This window comes from Rhea americana, unplaced genomic scaffold (genome assembly GCF_003343005.1).
Source record: "Rhea americana isolate MKP2758 unplaced genomic scaffold, rheAme1 scaffold_446, whole genome shotgun sequence".
NCBI classification, from domain to species: domain Eukaryota; kingdom Metazoa; phylum Chordata; class Aves; order Rheiformes; family Rheidae; genus Rhea; species Rhea americana.
Window position 1 is genome coordinate 196,972 of NW_028186586.1, and position 10,955 is coordinate 207,926.

The 10,955-nt window shown below is 66.0% G+C and overlaps 2 protein-coding genes across 3 annotated transcripts; one reads left to right on the forward strand and one right to left on the reverse strand.

The window, feature by feature from the left end:
- The first annotated feature begins 478 nt into the window (after positions 1–478).
- Positions 479–5,798, forward strand: FSTL3 (follistatin like 3). Of its 2 annotated transcripts, XM_085315999.1 has the most exons (4): positions 486–697; positions 2,790–3,005; positions 4,291–4,518; positions 4,765–5,798. In XM_085315999.1, exons 1-4 carry the CDS (start codon positions 556–558, stop codon positions 4,815–4,817), a joined length of 639 nt encoding a protein of 212 aa, XP_085172125.1. In that variant the 5' UTR covers positions 486–555; the 3' UTR covers positions 4,818–5,798. The 2 variants fall into 2 exon arrangements, with proteins under 2 accessions (XP_085172126.1, XP_085172125.1); XM_085316000.1 differs by lacking the exons at positions 4,291–4,518; positions 4,765–5,798 and adding an exon at positions 3,571–4,059 and having other exon boundaries at positions 479–697.
- A 1,963-nt stretch (positions 5,799–7,761) lies between these two features.
- On the reverse strand, positions 7,762–9,684 carry PRSS57 (serine protease 57). Its single transcript, XM_085315989.1, has 5 exons — positions 9,615–9,684; positions 9,137–9,290; positions 8,835–8,979; positions 8,024–8,284; positions 7,762–7,941 (listed from the first exon to the last, which is right to left on the reverse strand). The coding sequence occupies exons 1-5, from the start codon at positions 9,682–9,684 to the stop codon at positions 7,762–7,764; spliced, it is 810 nt and encodes a 269-aa protein (XP_085172115.1).
- Positions 9,685–10,955: the final 1,271 nt, after the last annotated feature.

Consider the following 10,955-nt stretch of genomic DNA (forward strand, 5'->3'; position numbering starts at 1 on the left):
ACAGGCTTTGACTCAGTGGGATCAGATGCCGCTGGGCTGGCTCCGTCCCCAGGGGCCGGGTCAAGTGCCCGTTCTGGCGGCGGCGACGCGGTGCGTGCGCCGGGCTGCGTGCTGGGCGGCCCCACCGGCGCTGGGGCTGCCGCACGGACGCTGCCCTGCAGCAAGTGCTGCCGGCTGGCTCTGCCCCTCCGCTCCCCGCTCTGCTTTCGCCCGGTGCCTCTGCACGGTCACGGTGCAGGGACTGAGCAGAGCTCGGGAGCCCGGCTGGCTGGGGGAGGCCGGCTGCCCGCGGCTTTGGGAGGCCTGCGAAGGGCTGTAGAGCCGCTGCACGGCGGACCCCCGTGCAGCCGCCTGCGCTGGGGCAGCCCCTGTGCTGGGGGGCGGTGGGAGCCAGCGCAGAGCCTCTTTCACTTCTCCAGCTCATCCCCCCGGCACGGTGCAGGGCGAAGGGGGCTTTGCTGCCCGTCGCGCGCGGTGCCCCAAGGCCGCCTCAGCTCTGCCCTCCCTGCAGGTGGGATCTGCTGGCTGCAGCAGGGCAAGGAGGCCAAATGCACCATGATCCTGAAGACGGGCGTCACCTGGGAGGAATGCTGTGCCAACGGCAACGTGGACGTGGCCTGGTCTAACTACACCTACCCCGGCAACAAGATCAGCCTGCTGGGCTTCCTGGGGCTGGTGACCTGCCACCCTTGCAAAGGTGACGCTCCCGTGGCTGCAGCCCTCCTGGGAGGGTGGGCGGCGCGGGGACGTCGGCCGCAGCAGGCGGGTGCTGCGGCGGGGCCGGGCTCAGGGCGGCCTCCGTCCCCGGGTGCCGCTTGGGCTTGTGCCCGGCGCTTGCCCGGGTGGCCTGAGGGTGAGGAGCTGCGCTGCCATCCCTGCTCCCGGTTTCCTTAGAGCCCTCCCGAGATTGACCAAAGGGGAGTTCTCCTGTTTTTAAGGACAAAATCTTTCTCCCTCACCCCCCCTCCACTCCCCCTTCTTCCTCCCTACCTCTCCAAGTGTGTGTGCGCGAAATGGCTTTATATAACGGGTAGCTCCGAGGATGGAAGCGCTCCAGCGGCCAGTTCCAGGCCCTCCAGATGTTCGGGAGTGTGCCAGAGGCACGGATCCCCCAGCCACACTTGCGTGGCCGTGCGAGAACGTGCTCCAGGACCTGCTGACCACAGTAGTCAGGAGCAGGTCTTTGGAAGGTCACTGCGTTATTTCCTGAAAAAAAAAAAAAAAAAAAAAAAAAGGGCAGAAGAAGGCTCTTGGCGAAGCAGCTCCTTCCCGGCGCTCGGCTGGCCGCGGCGGCCCCGGCGGCAGCCCGAGGCCGCTGGAAGCTGCTGCCCAGCTCGGGAGCCGGTGCTGCCGCGGGGCCGTGCGCGCAGGGGCCGGGCAGAGCCGAGCCCCTTCTCCCGGGGCCACGGGGGATCCAGCGTGTCTATCGCAGGCCCGGGGGGTGCGGGAGCCTCGCCGGCGGCCGCCAGAGTGAGGCGGCGCGAAGCCGGGGTGCCCCGGAGCGCTGCTGCGCCGGGCCGAGGGGCACGCGCCCGGCGCCCCGACCGGCGTGAACGCGGCAGCTGCCCGCCCGCCCGTCCCGTCCAGACGGAGCCGGTGCTGCTCGCTCCCCACCGGGCTCCAGCGAGCTGGAGGCCTTGGGAGAGGGCCGGGCGGATGACTTGGAGCTGCACTGGCGCTCAGGGCCGGGAGGGGTTACTCCAGGACAGGGCGGGCTGCAGCCACCGGCCGCGGCGCCAGCAGCCGGCCGGCCGCGGCCCAGGGGGACGGTGCTTGCCGGGCCCCGGGGGCTCCTGCGCCGGGGAGGCGAATTCTGGCCACGGCTGCCGGGGACGCGGCAGGACCCGATGGCGCGGGAGAGCCGGGGCCCGGCTGGGTGGGCCCGTGGCCTCCGTCCCTTCCCGGGACCCTGACGTGGGCCGGCCTGCCTCCGTCCCGGGGTCTTATCCCACTGCCTGCGGCCGCGGAGCTGCCCTCTCCTGGGAGCTCACCCTGCGGCTCTCCCCTCCAACCCCTTCTGGGCAGGCCCCCGCTACGGAAATGGGCGAAGAAAGCAGGAAACAGTGTCTCCCCTGGGAATTTCCCCTTGGGAAAGCTAGGCCAAGAAGGCAGGGAATTTCCCCTCCTGCCCCTAAACGCCCCCATCTTCTCCAAGGAAATCCCCCTTCCTCCCCCTCCAAGCACCTCTTCCCAGCACATGCCCTGTCTGCGGGAATCCCTCTGGCTCTGGGAGTAAATCCCCATCTGGGGAAGTTTCTCTGTGATGGTGGGGCTCGGTCCCCGATGCCCGGAGGCAGCCCTGAGCCCCCACGTCCCACGGAGCTGCTTTTGGGATGTCCGCGCGCCTCTCCGCGAGGAACACCGCCGGGCGCCGCAGCCCTCTGCCCTGCCGGGAGCTGCTGCCCGCGCGCGGAGCGAGACGGGGCGGCCGCTGCCCGGCTGGAGCGGAGCTCTGCGTGGCCCGGACGGCTTGCGCGGCCCAGCTCCTTCTGGAGGAGCTGGGCCTTGCAGAGATGGATTTTCCATTGCATAAGAAAAAGAAACGTCTCCTTCCAAAAAATAAATACGTAGAAATGAATTAGCTGGTGCTGATTCGAAGGCCGGCTCTGGCTGGGGTAAGAGTTGGCTGACAGCTCCGAGCTGCAGCCAACGACCTGCTCCTTCACGGAGCTGAGCAGATCCAGATGCTGCTCCGGGCAGCTCGGCCTCCGCGGGGGCCCCAGGGATGGCCCAGGTGGAGCGCCGCACCGCGCCGGGGTGCCTCAGCGCCGCTGTGCCTCTGTCCCCAGAGAGCTGCGAGGGGGTGGTGTGCGGCCCCGACAAGGTGTGCAAGATGAAGCAGGGGCGTCCCCAGTGCGCCTGTGCCCCGGACTGCTCCAGCCTGCCCCACAAGCTGCAGGTGTGCGGCTCGGACGGCTACACCTACCGCGACGAGTGCGACCTGCTGACGGCCAGGTGCAGAGACCACCCCGACCTCCAAGTGATGTACCAGGGCAAATGCAAAAGTAGGTTCCTGTGCCTGCCCGCTCTTGCTGTTTCCCGCTCTGCGCAAGCATGGGCTGAGCTGTACCCACGTGAAAAAGCTGTCGGCAGCAGTGCCCCTCCCCAGATCACCCGCGCTCCGTGGCTCTCCTGCGCGTTGCGAGCCCTGCGAGAGTGAGAGGCGGCAGTGCTCTGCAACGGTGTGCCGGCACGTCGGGACGCTGCCCCGCTCGCCAGATAACCCTGCCCTGGGGCAGCCCCCTCGGGCGGCAGTGGTTCCCCCCGCGGCAGCCACAGACCCAGGAGCGGCGGCGGCTGGTGCGGTTGGGGACGCCCGTGCGGAGCCCCCGTCCCCGTGCCGCCGGGCGCACCATGGCCCTCGCTCTGCAGCCGGGCAGCGTGGCGCCTGCTGGCACCGCGCTGGCACCGCGCTCGTGCCGCTGGCCTCTGCCGGCCCCTGGGGCGGCTCTGCCGCCGGAGCAGCTTGTCGGCATGACGGGACATTTTAGCCTCGCCGCAGGCCGAGGAGTAATGGCCCGTAAAATGTCACTTACAAACATCAAGCCCTGTTTTTTGTTGTTTTGGTAGAGAGCAGTGATCCTCCTTGCCCTGCCAAGAGCTGTCAGAACTATTATGATTATTTTTGCCAGCCCTCCTCTCTGAAATGCTTTGCCTGTCAGGCCCTGGACTGCACAGTAAAATTTGGGGCAAGAAATGTGAGTTGCAAACTGGGAATTGCAGATGCCAAGTCTCCTTCCAATCCAGGAGGAAAATAAGGGGAAGGAGGAGGGAAGGCTCGGAAAAGTGTTTACAGCGTGCAGGGAGCAGTCGCGGGCCCGGCCGTGGCGCAGCAGCGCAGGGCGCGTGCCGGGGCGGAGGGAGGTGTCCCGTCCCCCCTCCTGTCGTGCGGGGCCTGGCCCGGCCGTGCACAGGGGCCCTGGCTGGGTGGCGGGGGCTGGCGGGGGCTCTCGCTGCTGCCCGCCCTCCCCGGCTCGCCGGGGCCGGGGTCACCCTGCCCTTCCCGCGTGCCGGCACATGCAGCGCCATGCACCGGCCGAGGCACCTGCGCGGGACGCAACCGGGGCAGCCCGCGCGCTCCGGGCCCTCCCGCTGCATCCCGGATGCGGATCCCTGCTGTGCCCCGGCCTTGGAACGGCAGGGCTGCGTGGAGCTCTGACCTCCAGCACTTCTGGCTTCTCTCCTCTCCCCGCTTCCCGCCAGGCGGGAGGGGTGGGCATCATCCGCGCAGGCGGAGCGCCGGCTCCTGGTGCCGCAGCGCGGGGTGCTGAGCCCTGCCCGTGCCCGCAGAGTCCTGCTCCAGCGTGGTGTGCCCCGGGACCCACACGTGCCTGGTGGACCAGACGGGCAGCGCGCACTGCGTGACGTGCCGCGCGGCGCCCTGCCCCGAGCCCGGCAGCCTGGACCGAGCCCTCTGCGGCAACAACAACGTCACCTACCCCTCCGCCTGCCACCTGCGGCGGGCCACGTGCCACTTGGGCCGCTCCATCGGGGTGCGACACTACGGGAGCTGCTCCGGTGAGTTGCGCTGCTGCCCCGGGACGTGATGCGCTGGGCTGGGATGCGCTGGGATGAGACACGATGTGCCGGGATGGGATGTGCTGGGACGGGACGTGACGCGCTGGGATGAGACGCTGCAGAGGCGGCCTGCTCCCCGCTCCAGGGCACCAGAGCCTCGCTCTGCGGAGCCGGCCCCAGCGGCCGGCACTCTCACGGTCGTTCAACCTCTCTCTGCTTTGCCCCCTTCTCCCGCTCCCTTTCCAGCCTCGGCCAAGATCTCCCTGGAGATGGACAACACCGACGGAAACTTTGTGTGAACCTCCTCTTTGCCAAGAGGCCAGACCCAGGAGACGAGGGCATTATGTGTATATTGTACAAACCATATTCCTGATATTTATTGAGAAAAAAAATCCCTATTTATAGCTGTGTATGTTATGAGGTTGCAAGGGGCCCGATCCTGAGCCCCGCCAGCCGGGAGGAGGGGCGGATGCTCCCGGGGCTGGTGCCTGCCGCCGGCGCGGGAGCCCTTCCCGACACAGCACCAGCCCCGCTGCACCACGTGTCCTTGGCCGCCGGCCCCGGGCTATTTATTTGTGGATGGAATTTGTGGTACTCTGCTGATGTTCCTGGCCGGACCTTGATGTCTAGTGGGAATCCACGCGTTATCTTTCACTGGAGCGGTTCAGCTGCAGCTGCCAGCAGCAGGAAACGCAGCACAGGGCTTCATCAGATTTGAGATACATATATTTATATATATATATATATATACATATATATGTATGCTATTTTTTTCTCTAAAGTTTTAACATATATATGCTGAAACTAGTTTTAGTTTAGGTTTTCCCAGGCATGTCCAAAGCAGGCTCGACCCTTTCTGGGAGCCGATGCCCCGGGGAGGCAGCGGGGCCGCGAAGGTTTGCGCCAGGCTGCTCCAGGCATCCAGCCCCTTCCCACAGCCTGGGCACCCAGAGCAGCAGGTCTGGCCCCTGTCCACCTCCCCCAGCCCTGCTCTGTCCACCTGTCTGTATTTATTTTTATTCCTCTCTCATTTTGTGTGTGTTTTGCAACCTGTGTAAATACCATCTCATCTGACACCAAGAAACTATTGCCTTTATATAAATACCATATATATATATAATATATATATATATAAATACCTATTTTCTATTTTTATACAATTCTGTTCCAATTCCTGAGGTAGACGCTATGGGGACATATGCATTTCCTATTCTGCACTGTTAGGGGCGTTTTACAGCTGTGTTACGATTTGGATTATAATTAAAGACAGAATAAAAGGTGCTCTGGGTCCACTTGTCTGTGGCGGTTGGTGGGAGCGCAGGCAGCGGGCAGGTGAACACGCCCTGGCTCGGCCGCCGCGCTGGGCGCACCGCAGCCAGCCGGGCCCCTGGTGAGCATCTGGTTCAGCTTTGCACCGGGGTTTTTCCACCCCGGCCAAGTCTCCTGTCTGTGCAGCAGGGAGAATGGAAGGGGGAGAGAGGGAGAGCAAGCAGAAGAAAGAGCAAGCAGCAACGCAAATCAAATATGTTCCTAATATCAGTGTGTGCCATAAGGGTCTGGTATTTCACAAAACAGTTCCTGCAATTAATTGAGCCCTGATGTGCGACGCATCCCCACTGGTGGAGTCGCTGGAGCCGGGCAGCCGTGTGCCCCCCGGGATGCCCGCCCGCGCTGTCCTGCCGCTCGGAGCCACCTGCGAGCACAGTGCTGCCACAGGGCTCTAGCTGGATGCCGTGCCCAGCCTGGGGGAAACTGAGGCAGGGCGACAGGGTCGCTGCTGCCGGTGTGCCTGGCCCTCACCGTGAGCGTGCGGCGCTGGCTGCAGCCCCCGCTCCCCCGAGCAGCGGCACAGCTGCTTCCGAAGCAGCGCTGTGAGCCAGGCGCCTCCTTCCCTCCGGTGTCTGGGCTGACTGGGACAAGCCGGGACGCAGGCCGGCTCCTGGGCTTGCAGGCAGCACTGAGAGGAGCCTGGGGCCAGCGGCTCTGTCCGGGTGTCCCCACAGTGGAGGCCGAGGTTGGCACGTGCGGCCACCGGCAGCTTCTCATGCGGCATGCACCGCTTGGCCCGCGGCTGCAGCACGCTCGTAGTTTGCCGATGAAGCAAGCAAGCAGGAGCAGGGAACATCCCCGGAGGTGGCAGCGCAGCCAGGCAAGGGCCGGCGGGGCATGCGTCCCCCTGGCTGGCACTCGCCGCCGGCACATCCCTCACCGGGACGAGCGGGCCAGCTCCCTGCTCCAGCCGGGCCAGGGCCGCTCCTCGCCACCGGAGGAGTGAGCGCGGGGAGGTGGGTGAGAAGCTGGGAGCCCTGCAGCACGGCCAAGCCTCTGCTGGCACAGCCATCGGGACAGGATGGGATGGGTTGGGCTAGGATGAATGGGACAAGATAGATGGGGTGGGATGGGATGGGGAGCTTCTCCCCGGGGGAAGGCAGCCCCAGAGCTGCTGCAGATGCTCGGTAGGGTGGCGGCGCTCAGATGTGGATCCCAGCTTGGGGCAGAATCCAGTCCGGGTAGCAGGCTGGTGTTTCTCCCCTTCCTTCTGCCTTCCCCTGCTTCATTGAACCCTGTGGAGGCCAAGCTGGTGGACCCGGCTGGGGACCGGAGCACCAGGATGACCAGAGAGCAGGGCTATGGGCCAGTGCTGAGTCCCTCCCGTGGTGGCCTCTGCCCCTTCTCCCCATGCCAGCAGGAGAAAAGCTGGGAAAAACAGTCCCGAGGGCTGGAGACAGTGGCCCCAGCCAGCGAGGGGTTAAGGAGCTGCCCCCAATCAATCCCCCGAGGGGGGCTAGTGGCCTGCGAGGCAGTTAAAGAGGGGTGAGAGCCCAGACTGGGCTTTGCTGGCTCCCAGGGCAGGTAGGAGAGGGGCAGGGGCAGGAGCAGGAGCAGACCTGCAGGATTGGGGGTGGGCTTGTGCTGGGAGAGATGCAGCTCCTTGGGCTCCTGCCCGGAGCCAGAGCTGGGGCTGGGCCACCTCGAACAGGGGGCGAGCGGGGACAGGCGGAGGAGAGGCGAGCGCACAGGGCTCCGGGGCCGAGGTTTTATTGCTGTGGCAGCCAGATCTGCTGCGAGAGGGGGAGCTGGGTGCTGGAGCACTTTGGTGCAGCACAGGGGCTTCTCCCCTCGCCAGCGGGCAGGAATCAGCCTCCTGCCCTGCCCTGCTGCACCCAGGAAACTGGGAGCAGGACACAGGTGCCCCAGCCCATGTACTCGTGCCTGCACCCACCTGGGGTCCCTCGCGCCCCGCTAGTGCTTGCACTGCTCCTTGCAGCTCCGGTGCCCTCGCACCGTGTGGAGGACCCAGCTGATGTAGTTGGAGATCTTGGTGTAAATGTCGGGGTACCTGCGGTCCCCGCACCTCTCGCCGGAGAAGGAGACGATGCCGTAGACCTTTGCCTTGAAGACCAGGGGTCCCCCGGAGTCACCCTGCAAAGCACCCCAGTGGGAGGGAGAGCGGCCGGGCTGCTGCGCGGGGCCGGCCGGGGCACCGGAGCGGCGGTGCACTCACCGTGCAGACGCCCTGCAGCGTGGCGTTGCGGCTGGCCGCGCACAGCATGTTGGTCGAGACGCGGCCTTTCCAGAGGGTGCGGCACAGGTTCCGCTTGATGATGGTGGTCTTGGTCTCCATGAGCTGGGTGGGATGTTCACCGTAGTTGGAAGTGTCCCCCCAGCCTATCACGCGGCAGACGGTGCCGGGTTTCAGGTTGACGTGTGGCAAGGGCAGGCGGATCCGCTTCACGTACTCGTTCAGAGTGGCTGACCCATTCAGCTGGGGAAAGGAGCCAGGCTGGTGGCTTCCTCCTGCATCCAGATGGTGCAGAGCCCCGGCTGGTGCTACCTCCCCATCGGCCAAGCCCATTCCTGACCCCTCCAGATGCCATCACCTGTGTCCCACCTCCCTCTCTTGCTGAATCGCCCCAGCTCTGACTTTGCCTCTCTGGAGGCTGGGTACCACTTCCTAGCCCTTCTGAACTGGTCCCAGTTTGCTCTAGAGACTGGCCGCCCCAGAGCATCAGGAGCTGCAGACCAGCGATGGTCAGGTCAGTGTGCCCTCAGCTGCCTCCACGGTGGCCCCATGGTGTGTGTCTGCTTCTCCGGAGAAGCACTGACATCTAGTGTTGGCTCACCCGGCTCTGTGCTGGCATCTCTGGGGAGCAGGAACCCCATGGCGGGAGGACGCCAGACAGCAGGACCCTTGCCGAGGCCACCCTGTCACGCCTGGTGGAGGTCCCTGCCCGGAGGGGAGGGATGTGTCCCAGCCTGCAGCCGGGCAGGCCCACCCCCAACCTGGACGGCGGCATGCTGGGGGGGACACTCACTTTGAGCAGGCGGATGTCGTTGTCCACTGACTGGGGGTTGTAGCACGGGTGCGCGATGGACTCCTTGATGCTGAAGACCTGCTGGGATGCCTCAGGCTCCTCCAGCTTGTGGGCGCCAAGGACCACCCGCACCGAGGGGTTGCGCCTGTAGCGAGGGGCAGAAGGGCTGTGAGTGCGGCAGCATGTTGGGGGCTTGCTGGGTCTTTCTGCAAAGGTGGGCAGAGAAGGGAGCTGTTCTCCATCCTCAGGGGATAGGGATGGGGCTGGTGGAGGTGTCCATCCCACAGGAGAGTGTTACTCACCTGGGAATGAGGCAGTGAGCTGCTGTCATCACCCACTTGGGCCACACCAGGAAGCCCCCGCAGACATGTTCTCCGTCCACCTGGATGGAGGCAATGTAAGGCCGGGAGTGGGGTGTCACTGCCTTTCCCCCGATGATCCAGCTCCCTTGGGTGCCTGGTGGATGTAGGCAGTGTTACTGGCTGCCAGAAGCATCTGGGCACGGCTCTGAGCCATGCCTGTCCTGTTCCCGGCTGTGTCCTGACCGCCTCGGCACTGTCCATGGAGGCCTGGGAGTGGCTGAGCATTGGCTTAGGCCTGGGGGGCCCAACGAGGTGGGGGGGGGCAAAGCCCCTTCCCCATGCCACAGCAGGCCTTCGGGATGCTGCTGGGGCCAGAGCCCAGCTCGGCTCTCACCACTGGGGCTCCCTCTCCCTCCGTGGCCATGAGGACCAGCCCGAGCCCCCTGACTGCCCGGCTCGGCCCCAGTTGCCCCCTTACCTGCCGGGGCCAGTGCCAAGAGCAGCACGGAGCCCCCCAGGCTCAGGATGAACAGGCTGGCTGCATCCATGCTGGTGCAGAGCAGGGCCACTGCCACCTCCTGTGGGGCTCCTGGTGAGGGGGGTGTTAAATAACCCTTGGGGTGGGAGGGCCTGTGGGCACAGCCCTTGGAGTGGAGAGCTCCCTCCACTTCTCCCTTCTCCGGGTGTTGCTGCCTTGTGAAATTGCATTTGGGGGGGGGGAGGGGGATGACTGGGGTGGGAGGCGAGGGGCCAAGGGGCTCCAGGCCCCCTGGGTGGGCAGGTCGGGCTCGCCGCCACACCGCTCCACAGCAGTCCCCAGGGAGTAGGGGCCTTTTGCCGGGACCAGAGCGGGTTAAGGCAGGCAGCGAGAAAGCAGGGCAGCTTCTCAAACATCCTGGCTCCTCTTGCACCTCAAGCTAATCGGGGTGAAACCTCTCCTCCCCGCCTAAGGTGTGAGCTGGGCCCAGCTGCGTCCCCAGGACACGGTTCCAGAGGGTCTCGGGGCTGGCCACTGGCCTTGCCGCTGTGGGTCACGCTGGGCTGTGCTGCCCCCACACCTGCCCCTTCCCTTGGCCCCACCCAGGGCACGCAGGACCCCCCGGCCCTGGGGTTGCGGCTGCAAGCAGAGGGGTGGTTTGCTCCCCATCAAGCTGCATCTCTCCCTGGGGAGAGAGGGGCTGCGCAGGAGCATCAGGTCAGGGCGAGGGGGTTTCATCCGGGGACCTCTCCCTGCAGAGCCATCTCTGCTCCAGGGCCATGGGCAGATTTCCTAATGCCACCAGTGGTTTGGGGCTCGCTGGAGGCTTCCTGTGTCAGTTTGTCAGAGGAAACCGTTGCATTGGGAAACAAACGAGTGGAGAGGGGTGAATGTCCAGCCTGGGCTTCCCCTTCTGCTCCTTCCTCCGCTGGTGCAGCACGGGGAGCGCGGCTCGGCAGCGGCCTTCCGCTGCAGCACTGCCGGCGGGCGGGAGACCCCACTCCCGGCGTGCTGGGGAGGAGGGCGTCGTGGTGCTGAGCCAGGCGTGGGTCCCGCTCGGGGCCCGTTTCGCTGTCTGGGTGGGCGCCAGACCCTGTGGGCCGCTCTCCTCTGGCTGCGCCCGAGCCGGGGTGTCTCTCCGGAGCCAGGATGCGACCCAGGGAGGTGTCCGGGGTGCTGGCCGCGCCGTGTGTCCTCGGCAGCAGCCGCGCCGCCCCGAGGCCGGGTGAGGGGCGGCGGCGGCGGGCGGCAGTGGCGGGTGGCGCCCGGCAGACGGAGCTGTGCGGGCGGCGCGGGGAGGCGGGGAGGCACCGGCGCGGACCCGACATCCCTGCGCATCCC